Below are 27,439 nucleotides of genomic sequence, written 5' to 3' on the forward strand. Positions count from 1 at the left end.
CCTGCAGCTCCCCCTGCTTGTGTTTGCTTGCTCTGTCAAAGAAATAAATAAAATCGGGGCGCCTGGGTGGCTCAGTTGGTTGGGCGACTGCCTTCGGCTCAGGTCATGATCCTGGAGTCCCGGGATCGAGTCCCGCATCGGGCTCCCTGCTCTGCAGGGAGTCTGCTCCTCCCTCTGACCCTCCCCCCTCTCATGTGCTCTCTGTCTCTCTCGTTCTCTCTGTCTCAAATAAATAAATAAAATCTTTAAAAAAAAAAAAAAAGAAAGAAAGAAAATCTTAAAAAAAAAAAAAAAGTAGAAAATAGAGCTACCTACGACCCAGCAATTGGGTAGTGGGTATTTACCCCAAAGATACAAATGCAGTGATCCCAATGGGCACCTGCACCCCAATGTTTATAGCAGCAATGTCCACAATAGCCAAACTATGGAAAGAGCCCAGATGTCCACTGACAGATGAATGGATAAAGAAGATGTGGTGTGGTGTGGTGTATGTGTGTGTGTAACGGAATATTACAGAGCCATCAAAAAATGAAATCTTGCCATTTGCAACAACATGGATGGAACTAGAGGGTATTATGCTAAATGAAATAAGTCAATCAGAGAAAGACAATTATCATATGATCTCACTGATATGTGGAATATAAGAAACAAAACAGAGGATCATAGGGGAAGAGAGGAAAAAATAAAACAAGACAAAACCAGAGAGGGAGAAAAACCTAAGAGACTCAATCATAGGAAACAAACGGAGGGTTGCTAGAGGGGAGGAGGGTGGAGGGATGGGGTAACTGGGTGATGGACATTAAGGAGCCCATGTGATGTAATGAGCACTGGGTATTAGATAAGACTGATGAATCACAGACCTGTACCTCTGAAACCAATAATACATTATACATAAATTAATTGAATTAAAAATTTTTAAAAACTGGCCCTCGAGATATTACTTTTTCCCTTAGAATGATCATTACAGAAGAATTAAACATCATTAATATAATTTATGTATACTGTCTGAGAGAACTAGTCAAAATGTAATTAAGATTATGAAACTGACCGTAATAAATCATATTTTGGCCCATATGTCACACATACCTATATAATATGATTGATGATAAAAACAGCTAAGAATAGGGACGCCTGGGTGGCTCAGATGGTTAAGCGTCTGCCTTCAGCTCAGGTCATGATCCCACGGTCCTGGGATCGGGTCCCACATCGGGCTCCCTGCTTGGCAGGGAGCCTGCTTCTCCCTCTCCCTCTACTGTTCCCCCTGCTTGTGCTCTCTTGCTCTCTCTGTCAAATAAATAAAATCTTAAAAAAAAAAAAAAAAGCTAAGAATATAACTATTATTTTTTTAAAAAGTATAATGACTTTCAGTAATATAGGAATGTATAAATGTAATAAGGAGTGGTAATAACCTCCCTCTCCCTACCAGTTCTATTCCCCCAAGTTATTTACAGTTTGGAATAGGTCTCTCCTGACTTTATGATGAACACATAGTAGACATATAACTGAATGATGGAAAAATAAATAAAAAATGGATGGGAAGGGAGACTGGAGTTACTTTGCTGAATTTATGGTAACCATAGTAATCACTTTTCATATTGTAGTCAGCTGAAAGTAAGCTAGTGAAGCTAACAACAAAGATTTAACTTTAAAGTAAAAATAAAAGTTATATTAAAATTGTTATGGGGGGGGCGCCTGGCTGGCTCTGTCCGTTAAGAGTCTGCCTTCGGCTCAGGTCATGATTCTGGGGTCCTGGGATTGAGCCCGAGTTGGGCTCCCTACTCGCCGGGAGCCTGCTTCTCCCTCTCCTCCTCGCTTGTGGTCTCTCGTGGTCTCTCTCACTGTCTCTCTCTCTTAAATAAATAAAATCTTAAAAAAACAAACAAACAGATGGCTATTCACTTAGACCTAGCTTAAATGTTAAAAAAATAATAATAAAGGGCACCTGGGTGGCTCAGTTGGTTAATTATATTATATTTAATCCCCATTTTACAGATAAGGTCACTGAGGCACAATGAGATAAATGACTTGTCCAAAGTGACATAGTTACTGACAAAACCAAGATAACTCCAGAACCTGTGCACTTAACTATTATATTTTATTGCCTAATTAGCCTCTTGGCTGGCTCAGTCGGTAGAGCATTGGACTCGATCTCAGGATGCTGAATTCGAGCCCCACGAAGGGGGTAGAATTTACTTAAAAACAAAAAACTCCAGTATACTCATCATTCTAATGGCTCCTGCGGTTTCCCTGTTCTCTTTTCCTAAACCCTACCAAGCATAAAGTTGTAACTGATCCCACTATTACAATAAAAAAATCAGAACTCCATTCTCAATTGAAAAAAAACATCTCCGGGTGCCTGCGTGGCTCAGTTGGTTAAATGACTGCCTTCGGCTCAGGTCATGATCCCATCTGGAGTCCCAGAATCAGTCCCACATCGGGCTCCCTGCTCAGCAGGGAGTCTGCTTCTCCTTCTGACCCTCCCCCCTCTCAGGCTCTCTCTCTCATTCTCTTTCTCAAATAAATAAAATCTTTAAAAAAAAAAAAAAAGGAAAAGGAAAAAAATATCTTCAGTTCATATATACAGCAAGAGTCTTTCTGAAATTTTAGATTGATCATGCCATTAACTATTATATTTGGCCCATTAGCAGACTTAAAGGCATATATACTACATTTATATGAAGAAATATAAAATACTCTTCTGGTTTTTAGAGAACTATCATTGGTATTACCAATAATAATGGTAATTATTAGCAAAGCAAATTCATTAAGAAATTCTTATACAGTTTACAAGCACTGAGACGCCTGGGGGCTCAGTCGGTTAAGCGTCTGCCTTCTGCTCAGGTCATGATCCCGGGGTTCTGGGATCGAGTCCTGCATCGGGATCCCTGCTCAGCGGGGAGCCTGCTTCTCTCTCTGCCTGCCACTCCCCCTGCTTGTGCTCTCTCTGACAAAGAAATAATATTTAAAAAAACCCAAAAAAACAGTTCACAAGCACTGAAGTGACATTAGCTACAGGGTAGGTAGGACACATATATAAACAGAAAGTATGACAGCAGAATACAACACAGTGAGCCAAAACACAGGGCAGAGCAAGCAAGCAAGCCGAAAAGACTAAAGAAAAGCTTTAAAACAGTGAATTCCAAAGTTTCAAATAGTGACACTCTATGCTTCCATTTTCATTTCATGACTCTGTTGATTCTCATTCCAGTATGGCAAGAGTTTTTTAATTTTAAGAAAATCAAAACAGTTTTGATGTTCTCTGGGATTCCACAAAAGTGAGGTTGGAAACTACTTCTTTAAAAAGACAATTTTCTAGTGTTTGAGGCATAGCCACGTACTGCTGGGAAACAATAGTTACAGTGAGACCAACTTCGAGTGCAGCAATCAAAAACTGAGGGGTTTTTTTGTTTTTTTTGGTGTTTTGTTTTGTTTGAGAAAAGACATCAGGAAGGCTGGGAGTCTCAAACTATACCAGACTGCAAAATCTTGACAACAGTGGCAGAGCATGACAGTCCTTATGTATACTAACTAAACATATAATTTCAGCCACAACCACATACAATATAACAATTACTACTAAAAGCAGAATTTTTTAGTCCACAGAGAACATAAATTTGTGTGTGTGTATATTTACATACAGATATATAGGTTACATGTATATGAAGTGTGTGTGTTAGTGTACAATCCACACTGATTCTTTTCGAGTACTTTGCTTGTTAATAACTTTTTTTTTAAATAACTAACTTTTTATTGGTGAAATGCCTTAAACAGGATTTTATCTGTAGAAGCCATGGTACTTATGGCTAACAAGTCATAACTTTTAGCAAATGACATGTCCTTCAAATCCCGGGTAATAATGCATACATACTATAATGACTTTTAACAATTTGTCAACTAAGGTTAGGTTTTAAAAATTAATATATTTTTCTTATTGTTAAGAAAGTTTCTGCACAAATATCTGAGAAAAGATAGAGCATAAAGTTAGAATCCACAGGGGCACCTGGGTGGCTCAGTTGGTTAAGCGACTGCCTTCGGCTCAGGTCATGATCCTGGAGTCCCAGGATCAAGTCCCACATCGGGCTCCCTGCTCAGCAGGGAGTCTGCTTCTCCCTCTGACCTTCCTCCCTCTCATGCTCTCTATCTCATTCTCTCTCAAATAAATAAATAAAATCTTTATTAAAAAAAAAAAGAATCCACAACATACTGGTAACAAAGGTTTGTATATACAATAAACAACTCTTTTATCAGAGAATTTTCTATTTGCAGTATTCCTACAGGTTCTAAAATTAGTTTCTTGAATTATAAAATTAAATATTTTATCCACTTTGTGAAAATATGAACAAAATAATGGGAGGAATCTAATCTAAGCCTCACTTCAAGACCAATTCAAGACTTGCCTTTTTCACGAGGCTTTCCAACCACCATAGTTCTCATGCCTACCTATCACCTTAACATACTATTCTACTCATAGTAAGTACCCAATGTATGTGTGATATATATGTATTAGATACATATATATATGTTTACATATTTGTATTCAAATATATGTGTTTATCCCCAACAACAGGTTGGCCTAAAACATCAGGTAACTGAAGTGCTAAAGAAAATCTGGCAATATTTTTATGTTACATGCCAGAGTAGAAGTGAGAATGGTACTCTGTACTGTTTATAGAATTAAAGTTAAGAATAGCTCAGACATTCTCTTCTCTTTTTGAGTTATATAAAAAGAAAGATAAGAGTATGTGAGGATTCCCGACATATACCGTATATTGAAATGGTCAGAATGCATAAAATACTTTTGAGAGGTGAGAGGGACGGTATTTCTAGAACTGACATTTTCCTAGAAAGAAAACCCAATCTACTCCTCAATTTGTAGTTGTGTGTGTGTATATACAATTTATTTATATATATTTATTTATATATTATATAACTGTCTTTCATATGGGACTCCAGGCATCCCCATCATCTCTTATGCTATACCCTCAACCCCAAAGAAACCTGCCCTGTACATAGTAGAAAAGGAATTCAATATTGCAGAATGAATGAAAGAAATAACTATAAAGAATCCATAATAGGGCACTGCACTTTTTCTTGAAAAATTATACAAAAATTCTACAGTTATTCTCGATTGTACCACTTAGTAAACTCTAGTTACAAGATGAGAACTAAATTTTTTCTATTTAAAAAAAGAAAAATTTAGGGCGCCTGGGTGGCTCAGTCGTTAAGCGTCTGCCTTCGGCTCAGGTCATGATCCCAGGGTCCTGGGATCGAGTCCCGCATCGGGCTCCCTGCTCGGCAGGAAGCCTGCTTCTCCCTCTCCCACTCCCCCTGCTTGTGTTCCTGCTCTCGCTATCTCTCTCTCTGTCAAATAAATAAATAAAAATCTTAAAAAAAAAAAAATTAAAAAAAACTTTTTTTCTATTTAATTCGTATCCATTCCACTTCATTTGTTCCTTTCAAAATACTCATAACAACTAACCAGGCTCTCTCCCAAGTGACAGTTATCAATTATGCCAGGGTCTTTAAGAGACCAAATTGAATCTATTCTCCATCTCTTAACTTTCTTCCTTTCCCATCAGTTTTCACCATATCACTTATTAAAGTTTAATTACCAAAACTAGAAGTGATGACATAGGGTCTGAAGATACACATTACAAGTGTAAAAACGGAGTTTTATTTCGTCACACATTTTCTGTATCACAGGATTTTTGTTACTTTATCAACTGCTGCCTCACAGGATACAACTATAAATTTGTTCCTACTATTTTATTCTATATTTAACCAGAAACTTTTAATTTGAAGAAGTCTTTTTTTGTTTCATCATAACAAAGTGGTAAGAAGTAGGCTTGAGAACTATCATTCTTTGGACACATATTAGTTTCAAATAGTTCTAGTCCTAATTTTTCTGAGTATCATAGAGCTCCAATGGTTTACTACAGACATCCTCCCAAAATCAAATACCTCCAAACAAACACAAAATGGCACCACTATTTTTTCCAGTCAATGAAAGTTTTATGCTAACCTTGACTGTTTCCTCTCTCTACATATTCAATGTGCTCAATCAACACATCCTATCAATTCATTAATGCCCCTAAAATCCAACCCTTCCTTTTCATTTGCACTGACTTCACTCAAGTCTAGACCCGCATCTCACCCAACATAAGCAATTTAATAATCTCAAGTGGTTTCCCCATACCTACTAGACTTTTACTCCTCCAATCTATCCTCTGCCCACTACCATTTAGCTAAAATACAGATCAGTGTAACATTGTTTCACAGCTCAAAAACTTTCTCATCAGAATACAACCCCCAGGGCGCCTGGGTGGCTCAGTTGGTTAAGCGTTTGCCTTTGGCTCAGGTCATGATCCTGGAGTCCCGGGATGGAGTCCCACATCAGGCTCCCTGCTCAGCAGGGAGTCTGCTTCTCCCTCTGACCCTCCTCCCTCTCATGCTGTCTCTCATTCTCTCTCTCGCAAATAAATAAAATCTTAAAAAAAAATTTAGAATACAGCCCCCAGCTTAATTTTTAAGATCTTACTATCTTATCCAAAACTACATCCTTTGATCTTCTCTCCCATGTACTCCAGTAAAAAACCGTCTTGTCCAGCCAAACCAGACAAATGTTCATCTCATGCATCCTGGATAGTTAAACCACAGATGTCTTTGTTCATAATTTTAACAATTGGGGGTAGGGGGCAGAATTTCCTTTTCATATTCCTGATCTAATTCAAGCCTCACTTCAAGACCAATTCAAGACTTGCCTTTTTCACGAGGCTTTCCAACCACCATAGTTCTCAAGCCTACTTCTTACCACTTTAACATACTACTCTACTCATAGTAAGTACCGAATGTATGTGTGAAGATTAACTCCTAGGATGACTGTTCATCCAGTTTGCCCAGGGAAGTCCTAATTTAAGCCTGTTGTTTTGGCATCCTAGCACTCCCCTGACTCTCAAACAGAGCCCAGGTTTGTACAATAAATTACTTTAGTTTTTCTTAATGTTCAGAACATTACTATTTCATGACTTAGAAATGTAAAGGGAACACAGTTACTAGAATGCAATCCTTATTCCTGCAATACAGCACTAAATACTTCTGGTTAGGTTGAGGCTGTATCGTGTAAGTATGCTGTAAGGCAATTATCTAAGGTGATTTTGCCCCCAGGGACATCTGGCAATATCTGGAGGCATTTTTGTCTGGAGACATCCTACAATGCACAGGACAGCCTCCACAACAAAGAATTATCTGGCCCCAAATGTCAATATCCTCATATAAGAAACCTAGTAGGGGGGGGCGCCTGGATGGCTCAGTCGTTAAGCGTTTGCCTTCAGTTCAGGTCATGATCCCAGGGTCCTGGGATAGAGCCCCGCATTGGGCTCCCTGCTCCGCGGGAAGCCTGCTTCTCCCTCCCCCACTCCCCCTGCTTGTGTTTCCTCTCTCGCTGTCTCTCTGTCAAATAAATAAATAAAAAATCTTAAAAAAAAAGCTAGTAAGACCAAAATGCTATTTTTAAACAATGTAAATGTCTTATAAGAGGAAGTACTCTGGGGCGCCTGGGTAGCTCAGTCGTTAAGTGTCTGCCTTCGGCTCAGGTCATGATCTCAGGGTCCTGGGATCGAGCCCCGCACTGGCTCCCTGCTCTGCGGGAGGTCTGCTTCTCCCTCTCCCACTCCCCCTGCTTGTGTTCCCTCTCTCGCTGTGTCTCTCGCTGTCAAATAAATAAAATCTTTAAAAAAAAAAAAAAATAGAGGAACTACTCTGATCTTTACTCATTTACTTTGATATGATGATTTTTATGTAATCAATTATGAAGAGTTGGAATGAAATGGAAAGACTGAATTCCAGTTTTGCCATGTGCTTCTGGGCACAAGAGGCTGATAAAACTCAGAGGCTCAGTTTTCTAGCCCTTTAAGCATAGCTCTGCCTTCTATTCCCACCTACATACAATTGCCATACTAATCTTTCCAAAACACCATTTTGCTAAGAATATTCCACCACTCAAAAATCTCTTCCTAGATTTCACAGGCCATCCACAGTATGGTCCCAAACCCAACGATTTCTCACTTGTTCCCCAACATACTTCACTGAGGTATCTTCACAGGCTTTCTCTTTACCCTACTCAAATACAGCACTCATCTGTTTTGATTCTGACAGAACAGCAAGAAATACCTTCCACCTGTACCTAAGTCCTTTGTCACATTCAAGTCCATATATGCCTTTCTTCTATGAACTCTCATTGTTGGTTTCAGAGAGACCCGAATTCCGTGTTCATTCTGTCTCCAAATTAAACTGTAAGTACCCTGAAGCCTCAGTATCAAGTTCTACTTGCTCATTTAAAGAAATATTAACGTAGCAAGTACCATTGGCCAGGCACGGTGCTAGACAGGAAACTAAAGATGAATTAGGACAAAACTAGATTATACATAGTGCTGTTAGCCTCTCTCATTCACTTGATGTACTACCATTGAGACCTGTAATGCCTGCTTGTGAAGTTCCAAGCCTCTAGACTTAGGTTTCTAGGATTCATCAGTTTTTTATTTTTTAAAGATTTTATTTATTTATTTATTTGACAGAGAGAGAGAGACACAGCAAGAGAGGGAACACAAGCAGGGGGAGTGGGAGAGGGAGAAGCAGGCTTCCGCTCAGCAGGGAGCCCAATGCGAGGCTTGATCCCAGGACTCTGGGATCATGACCTGAGCTGAAGGCAGACGCTTAACCGACTGAGCCACCCAGGCGCCCCTTCATCAGTTTTTTAAATTTCATTTTTTAATCCTCTCCAGAACAGCCCTAGCTAAAAATAACCAATGGCAAACAAGAATTTTACTATGACAAGTCAACACAAGTCAATTATCTCCCTCCTAGAAAGGAAATTAGCAAGCCCACTCAAAAAATACTCACATCCTGAAATTACTAAATTATATTCTTTCTGCATCTAATATTAATAAAGACATACAACCTAATTACATCATCCTTATAAAATACAATACTAAATAGGCACTAAATACATACTTCTAAAACCTCCTAACTTGATAGCATCTATTAAGTTCCATTCCTCAATGTTATCAGACATACAGGCCACTTACTTGGCCTGGCCCACCCTTGCTTCTTATTCACACCTTTCAAATAAAACCCTTTAACAGCCACACAAAGTTGGTACTTTTTTACTCTCAAAGAGTAAAGTTGGTACTTATTTCTCACAGAGAAATGAGCAAAATCTCTTGAATGGAGGGCTGTGTGTGGGAGGAGTTTCCTTCTAGTAAACTGTAGAAGTGGGAGATGGTTTGATTCATCCTCATGGATTCTAAACCTCTAATTTTTAACTAAACACTATCTCCCTCTTCACCTTACCTTTCCAAATACTTTCAAAAATTTCATATCAGGGGCACCTGGGTGGCTCAGATGGTTAAGCGTCTGCCTTCTGCTCGGGTCATGATCTCCGGGTCCTGGTATCGAGCCCCATGTCGGACTCCCAGCTCAGCCAGGAGTCTGCTTCTCCCTCTCCTTCTGCCTCTCCCCCACTTGTGCTTTCTGTCTCTCCCCCTCTCAAATGAATAAATAAAATCTTAAAAAAAAAAAAAATTCATATCAGATATTATGGTACTGCATTATCTTGTTTTTATTATTTTTCACATTTCAAGGAGATACAATCACTTTTTCTTTTCCTCCCTATATACCCTTTAACACCTTTAAGAAATTTCACTTTTATTTCAGCATTTGAGCCTTTTCAAAGTCAAAGCAAACTGTAGGTTTTGCATTTTTTGGAGCCACACCTAGTTTAAAGACCTAGTTTTACAAAGCCTTCCTCTTCAATAAGCTAGTTTGTTCCTAAAGGTGTCCATTTCCTCCATAATTTGGATTCCCAAGTGAAAGACACCAGAGGACGTGATTTTGAGTAAATGCAACAGGCAAAATAAAAACTTATTATTACCTAAAGTCTTAAAACTTACATATTTTTAAAAAAATTATTTTATTTATTTATTTAGACAGCGAGAGAGAGACAGCGAGAGAGGGAACACAAGCAGGGAATTGGGAGAGGAGAAGCAGGCCTCCCGCTGAGCAGAGGGTCCGACACGGGGCTCAATCCCAGGACCCCGGGATCATGACCGGAGCCGAAGGCAGACGCCTAACGACTGAGCCACCCAGGCGCCCCAAAACTTACATACTTCTACATGTTCATTTTTGCTACTAAACTAGCACAAGAGACAACATGCAGTGTGCTTTGGCTAGTATGAGTCCTTACCATAAGGAACAGTACGTTATTGTAACTCAACCCATTTACATTAAGACACTTAATTCTGCTACTTACCACTCAAATTGTTTCCTTTTTAAAAAAATGTCAAAATTAGGGGTGCCTAGGTGGCTTATTTGGTTAAACATCTACCTTTAGCTCAGGTCATATCTCAGGGTCCTGGGATTGAGCCCAGTGACCAAAAGGCTCCCCGAGGAGTCTGCTTCTCCCTCTCCCTCTGACCCTCCTCCCTGCTTGTGCTGTCTCAAATAAATAAAATCTTTAAGAAATGAATAAAAAATAAAAAATGTGGGGCACCTGGGTGGCTCAGTCAGTTAAGCATCTGCCTTCAGCTCAGGTCATAATCCCAGGACCCTGGAATTGAGCCCCGTGTTGGGCTCTTTGCTCAGCAGGGGAGCCTACTTCTTCTCCCCCTGCCTGCCGCTCTCCCTGCTTGTGTGCTCTGTCAAAAAAAAAAAAAAAAAAAAAAGCTAAAATTAAACTGATTTACAAATATAGTTTTAGGTATGTTCCTAGCAGACAAGCAAGGAGGCAGGGGGCCTGGTAAGTGGGGGGAGAAGGGAAAAAGCCCTTCTGGTTTACAGGGCATCAGCATCAGGTTCCCTGAAGTTTGGCATACAGATCTCTTTGCCCAGAAGGCTCACGAGATGTGAGCTACACACAGCTTTGGGGTTCCTTATCTGATATTCCCGGAAAATAAAAAAGTTTCACGGTTTTCCACCTCCACAAAAATAGATATACTTTATTTAGGCAAATCTGATATTAATATTTACACTTGGGGGGCGCCTGGGTGGCTCAGCTGGTTAAGCGTCTGCCTTCAGCTCAGGTCATGATCCCAGAGACCTGGGATGGAGCCCTGTGATAGGCTCCCTGCTCATCGGGAAGCCTGCTTCTCCTTCTCCCTCTCCCTCTGTGCCTCCGCCCGCCCCTCCCTGCTTGTGTTCTCTCTCTTGCTCTGCTCTGCCTCAAATAAAATCTTTAAAAAATTAAAAAGAAAATTTACACTTGAGTAATTTCTTTTTTTTTTAATTTTTAAAAAATTTTTATTTTTTATTTTTTAAAGATTTTATTTGTCAGAGAGACAGAGAGAGAGAGAGCACGCGCACAATCAGGGGGAGCGGCAGGCAGAGGGAGAAGCAGGCTCCTTGCCAAGCAAGGAGCCCAATGCGGGCCTCAATCCCAACACCCTGGGATCATGACCTGAGCAGAAGGCAGGCGCTTAACCGACTGAGCCACCACCCAGGCGTCCCTGAGTAATTTCATTTTTAAAATGCAAAGTTAAAAACAAGAATAATAGATAAAATCATATACAACAGCTGACCTGGGCTCCAGTTCTATCAAAAACACATGTCTAAACTTATTGGAACCAAATTTTTTTCATCTTTTTTTTAAAAGATTTTATTTATTTATTTGACAGAGAGACACAGCGAGAGAGGGAACACAAGCAGGGGGAGTGGGAGAGGGAGAAGCAGGCTTCCCGCGGAGCAGGGCCAGGACCCTGGGATCATGACCTGAGTCGAAGGCAGACGCTTAATGACTGAGCCACCCAGGCGCTCCTTTTTTCATCTTTGATATACAATCTTACTACCACTAAGTAATAAGGAAAACATCAATGGCTTTTTAACGTATCATGTTATATTATGATCCCTACCTATGTGACCACAAGGTAATGAAACTGACTTAAATCTCATAAACAGGATTTTTTAAAAAGATTTGATAGAGACAGCGCACACGTGCATGAGTGAGAGGCGCAGAGGGAGAATCTCCAGCAGACTCCTCGCTGAGTGCAGAGCCCAACGCAGGGCTCAATCTCACAACCAAAGCTGAAACCAAGAGTTGGATGCTTAACCAACTGTGCCACCCAGGAGTCCCATAAATAGGATTTTTTAAATTATAAAAGCAATTTGTGTTCATAACAGGAAATTTAGAAATCACAAAAAGTACAAATAAGTTTAAAACAGGTGCATCTGTTAACCCACCAAAGAGATATCACTATCTTAATTTTAAAACTGATTTTTTTGGGGGCGCCTGGGTGGCTCAGTTGTTAAGCGTCTGCCTTCGGCTCGGGTCATGGTCCCGGGGTCCTGGGATCAAGCCCCACATCGGGCTCCCTGTTCAGCGGGAGGCCTGCTTCTCCCTCTCCCACTCCCTCTGCTTGTGTTCCCTCCCTCGCTGTGTCTCTCTCTGTCAAATAAATAAATAAATAAAATCTTTTTAACATCAGACACTATCTAGACAGTATTTTCTTCTTTAATTCATCATGCGAGAGTGTAGATTCAACACTGCTAGTATTCAGAATGTGTGGGAAACTCCTCATCTCAACTAGCCTAAGAGTCATCAAGTCAGGCAAGAATTTGATCTCATTAGTTTCCAGCTTCACCTCATTTCAACCTAACATCACTGACAATCAGATTGATTCAATGTAATTTAATGTAACTGAACTCTTACTACACATAAGATACTGAGAGCCTGTTCAGACACATGAAGATGAATATGATACTGTCCCTCTGCTGAAACTGCTCACAATCTAGATAGACTACAGAGACCAAAGTACAAGGTTGTCTTGTTACACTGACTCTAAAAATGGTGTGTAAACAGTGGTAGGTAACACTGAAAAGGAAATAAACCAAGCAGGATATTTAGAATTTCACAAAGAAAAAAGGTGCTCTGTTGCTGAATGAACATCAGAACATGCCACCGGGCAGGAATGTCCACGAAGTTTGCTGGCAACAGTAACTAGTAAACACAGGAAAAAGGAGAACTGGAATTGGACTGCTCAAGACTTTAAATACCTTGCTAACCCATTTTTATTTGCTAGCATAATAATGACTTTTAATAGTTTTCAAAACTCATACCTACCCTCACAAGGAAAAGAATCTTCCATTACTGAGAATATTCAGAAAAATGTGCTATAGATTCAGAAAAAAAAAAAAAAAATCTAAGAGCCCCTGGGTGGCGCAGTCGGTTGGTCATCTAACTCCTGGTTTCAGCTCAGATAGGGATCTCAGGGTGGTGAGGTCGACCCTGGCACTGGGCTCTGAGTTTAGCGAGGAGTCTGTTGAAGTTTCTTTCTCCCTCTCCCTCTAGCCTTCCCCTCACTTGCTCGCTCTAAAATGAATAAATCTTTAAAAAAAAAAAAAAAATCTATGATGCTCCCATTGCTAAAGATCTCTCCCACATTTAAGCTTAGCACTTTGTCTTGAAGGTATCTTATACTCCCAAATAGATTGCAATATTTTAATCACAGAAACAGAGTTAAAAGAACACTCAGAAGTAACCTAATTCAACTAATTTTTATAAACTCTTTGTAACACCCTTTATCACAGGACTATTCAACAGTCCTCACTGCTGAATGTTACTTACACTTTTTTTTTAAGATTTTATTTTCTTAATGTAATCTACCCCCAATATGGGGCTCAAACTTGTAACCCCGAGGTTGAGTCATATGCTCTACTAACTGAGCCAGCCAAGTGCCCTGAAGGTTACTTACACTTTTTAAAGACAGTCCATACCAGGGGCCCCTGGGTGGCTCAGCTGGTTGTCTGCCTTCGGCTCAGGTCATAATCACAGGGTCCTGGGATTGAGCCCCACACAGGCTCTCTGTTCAGTGGGGAGCCTGCTTCTCCTTCTCCCTCTGCCCCTCCCCCCCATTGTGCTCGCTCGTTATCAAATAAATAAAATCTTCTAAAAAAAGTTTAAAAAAAATACAGTCCATACCACCTAGAAACAGCTCTATTAGAAAATTCTAACTTACATTAAATAAAAATTTGCCTGCCTCTAATTTATACCTATTGTTCTAGTAATGATCTCCAGAGTTATACAAAGTCTAATAATCCTCATTATACTCCTTCAAATATTTAAAAAACATTCTCTTCCGAAAGCTAAATATCCATAGGTTAAATACACATCAAATGTTTTATTCTCATGCTTAGCATGAGTCTCAATTCACTCTATCAGCTATGTGACTTTGAGTTTAACTTCATTACCTGTAAAATGGGGATAACATGACACATGCTACAACACAGATGAACTCTGAAGACACAATACTAAATGAAATAAGCCAGACAGAAAAGGGCAACTACTTTGTGATTTCACTTACATGAGGTACCTAGAGTAGTCAAATTCATAGACACAGAAAGTAGAATGGTAGCTGCCAAGGGCTGGGGGCAAGAGAATAGGGATATTGGGGAGTTACTGTTTATACAGTTTCAATGGGGAAGGATAAAAACTTCTAGAGATGGATGGTGGTGAGGGTTGCATAAATCAGTGTATATGCCACTGATCTGTACACTTAAAATGGTTAAAATGGTAATTTTTTGTTTTGCATATGTTACAATAAAAAATGGAGATAACAATAATGTAAAATTATGCAGATTAAATGATTTGCCATGCATAAAATGCCTTATACAGTACTTTGTATACAGAACATAATTAAACAATAGTGACCGTAATATATTTTACCAACCATGTGGCCCTTGTTGGCCAAATTCCATTTTTTAAGAAAGCAAGAACCTGCATTATTATGTCTCTCAGCTTCCCCAACATTGTGCTGTTTACACATAGGGGTTCTAAGTATTTGTTCTCTTAATAAAAAAATTTTTAAGTCACATCAGAATCACTGGAAAACCACTAAGAAGGGAATAAAATGCTCATCTAGATGTGTAATTTCTTAATTCATTTAAAACACACACACACACGTGGCAAAGAGCCACGTTACTTTAAAGTAACATCTGCTTGGTACAGAAGAGTCTAGAAAACAAACTTCAAGATGTTAATCAGCAAATAACTGCCAAGCTATTCAGATAAGTAGTGATAATTATACAAATCAAATGCTTTATTAATCTAGACTTAGCAAATAAAATTACAGTCAAATTCTACCAATGGTCTCCCATGAAAAGCATACATAAAAACAAAGAGGCCATGTAATAAAGTTCATTCTTAGATATGAAGGACCGTGAGTGAAAAAACACAGCAAGTAAAAACCACATACTATCTAAGTTAGGGAAGTTTATCAATAAAATTTATTGATAAGAAGTCAGTCTGAGTTTAATATGTCTTCATAAACTTAAGAGAAAATTGATTTAAAGTAAAATGGATTTAACAAGACAAGAATGACTTATTCGATTTCTAATTTCAAATTTTGGGGGGGGGGAGTGGAGGGGCAGAAGGAGAGAAAGAATCTTAAGCAGGCTCCCCACTCAGCGTGGAGCCCCACATGAGGCTTGATCTCACAACCCTGAGAACATGACCTGAGCCGAAATCAAGAGTTGGACGCTTAACTGACTGAGCCACCTAGGGGCCCCTCAAACATTTTTAAGAAGATACAACCATTTGTCCTCACCAGTCTGGATATTAAACAGCTTAAAAACAAGAGGCATGACCACCTGATCTCAAAGTCCATTTCTAATTTCACTTTCTATGATTTTATGTTCTGCAAAAGTTCCTAGGGGCCCTGCAAAGAGCCTGACAACTCATTATCAATTTTTCCTAACATCTCTATTTTCAATCTATTGTCTCCACTACAGATACAGGGGTTTATGTCAACAAATAATGGCTCTCTCAAAGAAAAAAGGGAAAAAATAAAATTACAAACTTCTAGATACTAACAACTAATGTTAACTAACAAATACTAATTAGGTAATGCAGTCACTATATGTGCAATATTAAACTTTCAACTACAAAAGTGCAGCAGAGTAGATGAATAAACAACCTAAAACTCATTTAGAAAGTATTTCACATATACGCTCCCCTTTTGCCCACATGTAAATTCCTTTTCAATTAGCACAATTCACAGTAAGGATGGAGAAAACAATCTCAAGAGACTTGAAGAGATGGACAAGTCAGTTCCTAACTCTCCTCAACAAGAAATATTTTAAATAGTAAAGATTTTTATGCGTATATGTACTTGCTCATTCTTTTATATGAGGCCCTTAAAAAATTCTAATAAAAGCCATTAGTAAAAACTCCTTTCTCTGAAACCCAAGACTGCTTCTTTCCTCAATAAGGTACAACATTCTAGGTAAATTTAGTGAAGAAAATGTGGATTTATGGAAAATTAGACTGAAATTATTTTGTTTTACAAAAATGTAGGAGCCTAAGAGTAAAAGTACATGGAATCAAAGCACAGAAACACTAAAACCAAAATTAACTAAAAACGTTAAATAACTGTACATGCAAAAACAGGGATGATATTATGAGAGTTGATTACAAGCCAACAGGCCAAGGGAAGATATGAATAATATTACTAACACAAATTTCAATTCTAGTACAAAGAAAAGATGTAATAGTGATATGGAACCACTTCAGGTATTTACACATCTGCTGAAAACTTCACCCTGCACAGAGCAGAAAACCTAAGAAATCTGTGATTTGCCTCAACAATTTCTCAAAAGGCTGGGAAAGAAATGAGAACTGGGTCTGTTCTGACCATCACCAACAAATTAACTGGGGATATGAAAATGATCAAAATGCTTGAAGAGAACATTTCATTTTAGAGTTTATCACAGAATAAAAAAATTCTAAACACAGATAAGCAAATCAATTTTTAGAAAATTTGATTTAAAAACATTCATAGCACATTTGATGATGCTAAAAAATTATTTTTAATGGGAGTGAAACTGGTATTGTGCTTATGTTAAAAAAAAAAAGTCCTTATCTTCTATTGTAATATTTAGTAAGTAAATGATATCTGGTTGGAATTTGCTTCAATATAGTCCAGGATGTTGAGGTTTGGGTGGTATAGATAAAACAAGAATGGTATGAGGTGTTAAGTGTTAAAGATGGGTAATAAGTTGAGGTTCATTCTACACTTCTATATGTTTGAAATTTTCCAAAATAAAAAGTTTTTTAAAATTTCAATGCAAGGGGCACCTGGGTGGCTCAGTTGGTTAAGCAACTGCCTTCGGCTCAGGTCATGATCCTGGAGTCCCGGGATCGAGTCCCACATCAGGCTCCCTGCTGAGCAGGGAGCCTGCTTCTCCCCCTGACCCTCTTTCCTCTCGTGCTCTCTCTCTCATTCTCTCTCTTTCAAATAAATAAATAAAATCTAAAAAAATAATAATAAAATTTCAATGCAAAGATAGGCAAATCTGAAACTAAAATAATAAAACAGTGAACAGTGTGCCAAGAACTGTTCTTAACATTTTACATATATTACATTAAATTCTATATTACAATAATCATCTCTATTTTGGAGATAATGAAGAGGTTCAAGCACAGAGATTAAGTGGTTTGCCCAGGGTCCCACAGGTAAGAAGGCTGGGAGCAGGGACTTCAACTCAGGCTATCTAGTTCGAGTCAAAGCTCTCAGCTACTACGTTATCAGACTCCCAAGGGCCCCAAAGGCCAATTTAGCACAAGAATAATGAGTACAAAAAGAGGTCCTCATATACAGAAATAAAAATGTACACAGACATCAAGTTATTATAGACAAATGACCAAAAGACAGAACTGGGGGGACACATAATACCCTTAAGTAAATAATAGTATAAATCTTAAAAATAACAAAAATACAGATAATTAGAATTAGGTAAAGATTGAAATTTTTTAAAAATAAAGAGTAAGACTAACTGGGTTCCAATCCAATCTCAGCCATATACTTGAGTGACTATAAGTAAATTATTTAATCTAAGCTTTAATTTCCCCATCTTTAAAATGGAGGTTAATAATAGTCTGATCATATCCAATTATTATGAAGACAAAATATGAGGTGGTTAGCATAGTATCTGACATATGTTAATGCAATAAATAATTGTTAGCTATAATTAAAAATAAAAGAGCAATAAAAATCACACTGAAGGAGGTCTACTTTCACCACTTGTACCCAACATTATATTGGATGTTCTAGCCAGGGCAATTAAGCAAGAAGATAATAAAACAGGCACCCAGATTGGAAAAGAGGTAGTAAAATTATCTTATTAGTAGATGACATGATCTTATATATAAAAAAGTCCTAAGAAATACACACACACAAAAAAACAACTATGACAGCTAATAAGTGACTTCAGCAAGGCTGCAGAATATAATGAATAAACAAAAATCAACCATATTTCTATATGGTAGCAATGAACAATCAAAAAATGAAATTAAGAAAAAATTGCATTTACAATGACATCAAGAAGAATAACTAGGAATAAAATAACTAGGAATAAAATTAACAAGATAAATGCAAAACTTATAACCTAAAAATTACAAAACATAGTTGAAAGAAATTAAAGCCCTAAGTGAATGGAAAGACATCCAATGTCCACAATTTCAAAGAATAAATACTGTTAAGCTCTCAATATAGACTGATCTACAAATTTATCTATAGACGCAATACAATCCCTGTCAAAATTCCAGCTGCTTTTGCTGCAATTTACCAGTTGATCCTAAAGTTCATATAGAAATACAAGAGACTGAATACCCAAAACAATCTTGAAAAAGAACAAAACTCCATGGAGGACTCACACTTTCCAACTTCAAAACTTACTAAAAACCTTTAGTTATCATGACTGTTTACTACTGGCATAAGGACAAAGATCAATAAATAGAATTGAGAGCTCAGAAATAAATCCATATATTTATGGACAACCGATTTCAACAAGAGTACCAAGACAATTTCATGGGGACAGGAAAGTCTTCAAAAGGTACAGTGACAGGATATATACGTGCAAAAAGAATGAAGTTGGGACTCCTCCTCACATTATATAAAAACTCAAAATGGGTCAAAGCAAATGTTGGCAAGGACATGGAAAAACTGGAATCCTTTTGTAATGCTTGTCGGAATGCAAAATGGTGCAGCTGCTATGGAACACAGTATGATGGCTCCTCAAAAAATTAAACACAGAATTACCATTTGATCCAGTAATTCTACTTCAAAAGAAGCGAAAGCAAAGACTTGAGGAGATATTTGTACACTCATGTTCACAGTGGCATTATTCACAATAGCCAAGAGGTAGAGAGAAATCAAATGCCTACTGACAGATGAATGGATAAAGAAAATGTGGTATATACATAGAACAGAATATTATTCAGTCCTAAAAAAGGAAACCACATGACCTGCTATACCACGAGTGAACCTTAAGGACATTATGCTAAGTGAAATAAACTAGTAACAGAAAGACAAATACTACATGATTCCACTTATGAGGTATCTAATCTCATAGAAACAAAGTAAAATGGTGGTTGCCAGGAGCTGGGGAAAAGGGAGGCAAGGAGTTGCTGTTCTGTGGGTGTAGAGTTTCAGTCATGCAGGATGGAAGGATTCTGGGGATCTGATGCACAATAATGTGAATGTGGTTGACAATAATGAACTATATACTTGGAAACTGTTTGAAGGCTGACTTTTGTGGGGGTTTTGTGCCACAAAAAATAGCATATACATATAAATTCCATATTTAAATATGAAAATCATATGCATCACACAGCTCAGGTTTGGGATAGGAAGATTTAAGTGTTGCTTTTTCTTGCCCATTGAGGATTGTAAGATTAAATAAAGCTTTAGAGACAGCCCCCTACCCCGCCCTGCAAAGGAAGGAAATTGAGACATTCTACAACATGAATCTTGAAGACATTGTGCTAAGTGAAATAAAGCAGTCACAAAAGCACAAATATTGTATGATTCCACATATATGAGTTATTTAGAGTAGTCAAATCATTGAGACAGAAAGAACAGCTGTCAGGGGCTAGGGAGAGAAGGGGAGTTATTGTTTAATCGGTATGGAATTCCAGTTTGGGAAAATGAAAAAGTTCTGAAGATGGATGGTGGTGATGGTTGCACAACAATATAAAATGTACTTTAATGCCACTGAACTATACATTTAAAAATGGTTTAACGTGGCAAATTTGATATTACGTATATTTTACCACAATTTAAAAAATGGATCAAAGGGGCGCCTGAGTGGCTTAGTTGGTTAAGCATCTGCCTTCGGCTTGGGTCATGATCCCACGGTCCTGGGATTGAGCCCTGCTTCGGGTTCCCCACTCAGCAGAAAGCCTACTTCTCCCTCTCCCTCTGCCTGCCTTTACCTCTGCTTGTGCACGTGCTCTCTCTTTCAAATAAAATAAAAACGGATCAAAGACTTAAATATAAGAGTTAAAATTATAAACCTCTTAGAAGATAGGAATAAATCTTGTGATCTTGGATTAGACACAGGTTTCTTAGACATGACATCAAAAGCACAAGCAACAAAAGAATAAATAAAACTTTATAATATTAAAAACTTTGTGCTTCAAAGGACTCCATCAAGAAAGTGAAAAAAACAAAAAACAAACAAAAAAAAACCAGGGACACCTTACAACCAGCAACTGTGTTACTAGGTATTTACCCAAAGGATACAAAAATACAGATTTGGGGTAAATGCACCCTGATGTTTATAGCAGCAATGTCCATTATAGCCACTATTGTATATGTACATATACACACAATGGAATATTACTCAGCCATCAAAAAGAATGAAATCTTGCCATTTGCAATGATGCGGATGGAGCTAGAGTGTACTATGCTAAATGAAGTAAGTCAGAGAAAGACAAATACTATATGATTTCACTCACATGGAATTTAAGAAACAAGACAGATGGACATATGGGAGGGGGGAAAAGAGAGGGAAACAAACCATAGGAGACTCTTAACAATAGAAAACAAACAGAGTTGATGGAGGGAGGGAGATGGGGGATGGACTAGATGGGTGATGGGTATTAAGGAGGCCACTTGTTATGATAAGCAGTGGGTGTTTTATGTGAGTGATGAACCACTTAATTCTACTCCTGAAACCAATATTGCACTGTATATTATCTAACTAGAATTTAAATAAAAATATAAAAAATATTAATAAAATAAAATAACATGTCAGGGTCAAAAGTGTAGGTAAGAGGAAATATGATACTTTTTAAAGAGAATAATAAGCAGGTCTAGAATTTCTAGACCAAACTTATTCCTTGCAAAATTCAAAACTGAATTAAACAAAATGTGAAGTTAAAAAAGGAAAAAGCCAGAGGATTCACCATGAACAAGTCAAAACAAATAAAATGCAATTTCTACTTTGATAGGTTTACTTCATTGCAGTTAAGACACTGTAGGCACAGTATAACTTAATTATAGCAAGCAATTGGCAAAATCTTTCATAATATCCATACAAAATGGCATATGGGGACGCCTGGGTGGCTCAGTCTGCCTTGGGCTCGGGTCATGATCTCAGGGTCCTGGGATCGAGTCCCGCATTGGGCTCCCTGCTCAGCGGGGAGCCTGCTTCTCCCTCTGCCTGCCGCTCCCCCTGCTTGTGTGCACATGTGCACTCACGCTCTCTCTCTGACAAATCTTTTTAAAAAATGGCATATGGGCTTGATAATAACAAATGGAACTAAGTTACTGAACAACCACAATGTGTGCTGATTAATAGATTGATGTTAATCTGGAGGGATTCTAGTTGAGCTGCACATTTCAGAGCCCTTTATTCTGTCATTTTCACATTTTTAACAACTTGAATGAAGACCCAGTAGGTATGCCTATTAAATGTGAAAATGACAAAAAATAATATTAAATGCCTAAATCAAGACTAATTTAAATATAAGCCATATAGGGCGCCTGGGTGGCTCAGTTGGGTAAGCGACTGCCTTCGGCTCAGGTCATGATCCTGGAGTCCAGGGATCGAGTCCCACATCGGGCTCCCTGCTCGGCAGGGAGTCTGCTTCTCCCTCTGACCCTCCTCCCTCTCATGCTCTCTGTCTCTCATTCTGTCTCAAATAAATAAATAAAATCTTTAAAAATAAATAAATAAATAAAATAAATAAATAAATAAATATAAGCCATATATATATATATGATATATATATGAACATAAATACAAAAGCCTAAAGAATTCATTGCACAAAAACAGGGTTAGGGAGACTTAGTTTAACAATTAATGTATAAAAGATACTAAGTGTAACTGACACTACTGGATCATATTAAACATAAGCAACAGAAACCAAAACTGTTAATGAAATATTTGGTTTCAAAATAACAGCATTTACCTCAAGCAAGGTGTATCCACCACACACTGTCTGGTCAAGTATCATCTAAAATGCTAAGTACAGGGGCACCTGGCTGGCTCAGTCAGTACAGCATACAACTCTTGATCTGGGGTTTGTAAGTTCAAGCCCCATGACAGGTGTAGAGATTTAAAAAAAAAAAAAAAATCTTAAAAAAAAGAATAAAATGCTGAGTACAGTTCTGAGTACCATGTTTAATGACAATGCGCAACTAGAATTCATTGAGAAAAGTGATCATGGTCAAAGGATCAGAAAGTTATATTAACTAGGAATGATGAAATAAACTGGGACTGTTTTACTCTGCAGAAGAGATGAGAATGCTCAGTGTGTGTGGTGGGTAGAAGAGGTCAACAGGATCATGACAGTAGTCTTCAAATATTTTAAGGGGCCATTCATATGGAAAAGGGATTATACCTGGAAAAAGCAAAATACAGGGGGAACAGCATAGGCTTTGATGTCATAAAGTCCTGGATTCAAACCCTGACTCCATCATTTACTGTGTGTTATTTGATGCTTAGAAAGATTGTTTCCTGGACAGCTGTGTGGCTCAGTCGTTAAACGTCTGCCTTCGGCTTGGGTCATGATTCCAGGGTCCTGGGACAGAGATCTGCATTGGGCTCCCTGCTCAGCGGAAAGCCTGCTTCTCCCTCTCCCATTTCCCCTGCTTGTGTTCCCTCCCTCGCTGTCTATCAAATAACTAAATAAAATCTTTAAAAAAAAAAAAAAAAAAGGTTGTTTGCTTACCTAAAAATGATACTTAATTCACAAGTGGATGAAAATTAAATGCAAAAATGTTTATAAGCTACCCGGCATAGCCTAATACACTGTGACGTACAATGATGTTAACTGCTTTCTCTGACTCTTCTGAGTTGTTCTGTAACAGTGCTTTTCAAACTGAGATAAAATCCATTAATGGGTCACAAAATCAGCTTAATGGGTTGTAACTAGCATTTTTTCCCTAAAGAAACAGAAAATATTAGAGCTTACCACAGGTACTAAAAGTAACTATAGCTTTGTGATACATTTGTTTCAATTATTCATATACTTGTGTAATAGGCTGTGATGTAAAATGTATTTCTTTATCATGAAGGTGGGTCCAAAAAAAGCCATCAAAAAGGCTGTGAAAGCCACTGGTCTGAAGCACTGTTTTCTAAGTGTGTTCTATAGGTACTAGATCCTTGGGAGCTCAAAAAAAGTTTACCACTTAGAAATTTACTATATTCAATATACAATTAGCATATTAAACAGGTCCAGGATTAAAGAAACCTGTTTACTTTTGTTAAACTATTTTTCCCACATGTATTTAACCTCAGACTCACCATTATTTTTTCACACAGTATCTATTAACATCTTCAGAACTAGCATTTTATAGTGTACACTTGGGGAAAAACATTACATGAAAAAGAAGGTACAATGCGTGTCAAGTTACAGAAAGTAAATTTTTGGTATGCTAAGAAAAAATTCTTAATTCTTTGAAATCATCCCCCCCGCACTAACACCCACCCCTTCCCACTTGTACTCCAAAAGCATACTCTAAAGCACTTTAAATGATTTATAAAACTTTCAATTCACACAAATCTTTTCAGAAAAAGGAAAGGATCAAGATACGTAGCCAGGATCAAAGCAATAAGCAGGAACCATCTGGTCAAAAGAAAACTCCGGCACAGTATTTAAGACTTGCTTTACCTGAACAAACTCTGCTCAGAAACCAAAGCAGCAAAATACGTATTCAGCTTCCCCAAGTGGAGTCAGTGTTCTAATAATACATAATCTAAAACGGGCTCGTGAGTGCAGCTAATCCTCATTATTAAGAGCATCATTATCATCATCACTTGGAAGAGGCATGTGATGATATTTAAATGATTCTGGATTCTTTTAAAGTGTACACACACCCAGGATTCCTTTGGGAGGACGTGATCTCACACTAATATGAAAAACTGTCACTACCATAGACAGTTCTAATAATATTTCGTATTACTTGGAAATAAAATAACAGCTTGATATCATATATTCGAGTATCTCTGTAATTCAAACCTTCCTAATTGGGAGTTACAAATAATCTGACTCTGCTCTAGCAGTTGTCAGAGCATAAAAGGCCCTTCCCACTCTTTCCCCACCCTCAGGCTCCTAAGCCACCTCTCCTCAAAGTTCGCCTCAGCTACTTTGAACCATTATTTTCTTCCCAATTTTTGAGCATTCTCAGTACTTTTGTTCCTCTCACTCTTTTTTTTGCAATTCACTGTATATCTCCTAGCTCATTTAACTGCATAAAACTTGGCTCCCAAGACTGTAACTGCCTTAATGAACAGGGATCAACATGTTAATGAATCTTTAGACTTTCCCACAAGATCCTATAAAAGCTTACTAAATATTTCGCGATTTAAATAACTAGGCTTAAGAGTAACTGCAGTTAATTTTGGAGAGTTTACTATGTGTCAGACCCAGTGCTAAAACCATACATGAATTATCTCATGTAATCTTCACAACTCCATAGAGATAAGAACTATTATTTTCTCCATCAAATAGAGGAAAAACGTGAAGCTCAGAGTAACTTGTCCAAGGTCACACAGCTCGTGTGGCAGAGCCAGGGCGTGAATCCAGGCAAAGCTCTTAACTATCTCAGTAACTGTAAAGTTGCACCTCTGCAATATTAGAGTCCATGAAGAATTTCCACTTCACTGGCTTAAAAGTTTCAATTTCAACAAAGAGTTGACACATTTTAGCTACAAATCGAAACTTTAAAAAGGGATAAATTAAGACAGTTTCTCTAGACATCTTTATGGGGTTGCAATAAAATGAGGGAGAATGCCTCCCATGACCTTTCTATTTATGTAAGTGATATTATGGTATAGGTCACAATTCTATCAAGAAGTAGCTTATGACAATACAGCTTTGGTTTATATTTTTAAAATAGGGCTTCTTTTCTCTGCCCCTAGGATGACATGGAAATTAAGGACGGATGTGATAACTGTCACTTCACAGCACCGAAAAATGACAGCCCCAATTCTTGTTTAAAAAATAAGAGCCAGGCTCTTGTTCCACCCTTGACTTTTCACACAAAGCAGTACCATCCTCTGCCCTCTTCACACAAAGCAAGCTTTACCCCACTACCCAAAAGGGGAGTGCTGATTCACACGGTCTCCCCATCGCAGCCAGAAATGTACCCATCTCCCACCGGTCCAAACCACTGACGACCGCACTAGACCACTCTGGTCTGCTCCCCGCACCCGGTGATACCTCATCATGCAGACCCCTCCCCGACATCCAAAATACTCAGACCACACTCCGAAAGCCAGCATTTCACACAAAGCAAGATCCTTTCTTTACAAAGCAGTTTCCCACCGCCGACTCCTCCCCCCGCGAGGAGCCCTTCCTTCCCAGGCTGTGCCAAACCACAGACCCCAACAGGGTCTAAAACCCAGAGGGTCCACCACAACCGAGGAGAAAATAAAACTAGCTACAACGCCGTTCGTTCCTCTAGCACGCCTTGAATCCCCAACTCCAGTTGACCTTTCCGCAGCCAAAGCAAAAAACCCACCAGTCCCCGTCAAGAGAGCGGATCTGGCTACACAAAGCGAGGTGTCTTACCAGGGGTACCCTCGGAAGACGCTCTCCGCCCCCGGGCCCGTCCCCGCCCAGCCCCGGCCCGACGGCCTGCGCTCACCAGCTCTCCTCCTCCTCCTCCCAGCCTGACAGGCGCTCCAGCTCCTCGGGCCGCAGCGGCTCCACCTCGTCCAGAAAGCCGCCCTCGCCCGCTGCCAGCAAGGAGGTGGCGTCCCGCAGCTCCTCGCTGCTCGTCCGCCTCGGGCCCGACCCGACCCCGCCGCCGGACTTGGCGTTGAGGCCCAAGGGGAAGCCCCGAGGGGACGCCGCGCCGGAGGAGGGAGTGGACGAGCCAGCCCGAACCGGACTGCCGGGCCCGAGGGAGCCGACGCCCTGCACGGCCCCCGAGCGGCTCCTCAGCTGTTCGTTCTGCTTCTCCAGCTTCTTCACCAGCTCCTGCAGCTTCCGCACCTCCTGGTCCGCGTTCACGTTGGAGTTAACGTCCTCCATCCCGGCCCCGCCGCCTGTGCCGCCTGCCACCCGCTCGGACTCACAGCGACAGGGAGAGGGCCAGGGCAAAGAGGCGTCGCCGCCGCCGCTCACTCTAGCCGAGGCGCCGGCATACAGCAGGGCCAGGCCCCACCGCCAGGGTCCCCCCAGCTCGGGTTCCGAAGCGCCGCTGGCCCCAGCCGAGCCGCCTCATCTGCGCCGGCTCCAGGATTGGGGGAGGCGGCGCCAATATCCGGCCTCGGCCGCCATCTTCCCTCCGTCCCTCCGCCCCCCGCAGCCCGGCCCCGTCGGTGACCTCAGAGCGTCGGGGGTGGACGCGGCCGGCGGCGGGCGCTGAGAGGAGCGAGCGCAGAGCTCGCGGAGGGGCGGGGCCGTGGGCGAGGCCGGTGGGCGGGTCCTCGGCCGGAAGGGGCGTGTCCGGAGCGCCGTGGAGGTGGGAAGCTGCCCCGCTGGTTGGGAAGAGCGATTCTGGCCGCAGGCGGGGCCCCGGCGGGGAGATAGGCTCGCAGAGGCGGGAGAGGAGTAAAGACTTGGCTGTGGGTAGGGCTAAGATCGCAAACTCAGATTCTCCGCCTATTGGTCTTGGATGGGGGGGCGTGTGATGTGTTCTCCACCCCCAAACACTGGCGTGTGGGACCAGCGCCTGATCCTATCTCCTGGCTGGTTCTCTGGTGGGCGCTTAGCCGGACCCCTTGGAAAGAGTTTATTTTGTCTGTTCAGCAAATATTCATTCGATGCCTACTTGAAATAGGAGATTGTGAGCGCTGGCAGGAGCCTCAGGGACTGTCGGTGACCTGTTTCTTCCTCTGAAAATGAGAAAACAGAACCGCAAATGGTTGAGAGGTCTAAGGTCAAAATAATAACCAGAAGTTGTTGAGTGCTTACTATGGGCCAGACACTATGCTAAGCATTTTTTTTTTTTTTTTTAAAGTAGGCTCCACACCCAGCGAGGAGCCCAAAGCCCGCTGGAACTCACTGGAGATCAAGACCCGAGCCCAGATAAGAGTTGGCCGCTCAACGGACTGAGCCACCCAGGCGCCCCTGTACTAAGCATTTTAAAGGCATATCTCATCGATTAAAACAGTTTTTCTCACTTAAAGTTTACTGCACACTGGCTTGGAAGCGGGG

At 39.9% G+C, this 27,439-nt stretch overlaps 1 protein-coding gene across 4 annotated transcripts in view; it reads right to left on the bottom strand.

Moving 5' to 3' along the window:
- Positions 1–26,595, bottom strand: part of SLAIN2 (SLAIN motif family member 2) — an 82,259-nt gene extending 55,664 nt beyond the window's left edge. For 3 of the 4 annotated variants that reach the window (XM_006740890.3, XM_031036195.2, XM_081812401.1), the window contains exon 1: positions 25,923–26,593. In XM_006740890.3, coding sequence (XP_006740953.2) covers positions 25,923–26,311 — 389 coding nt within the window. In that variant the 5' untranslated portion in view covers positions 26,312–26,593. Of the gene's footprint in view, positions 1–25,922 lie in introns of all 4 variants that reach the window. The other variant, XM_081812402.1, reaches the window with a different exon arrangement.
- Between the last annotated feature and the right edge of the window lie 844 nt (positions 26,596–27,439).

The sequence above is a fragment of the Leptonychotes weddellii genome, chromosome 2 (genome assembly GCF_054177405.1).
Source record: "Leptonychotes weddellii isolate Sample4059 chromosome 2, ASM5417740v2, whole genome shotgun sequence".
Lineage (NCBI taxonomy): Eukaryota > Metazoa > Chordata > Mammalia > Carnivora > Phocidae > Leptonychotes > Leptonychotes weddellii.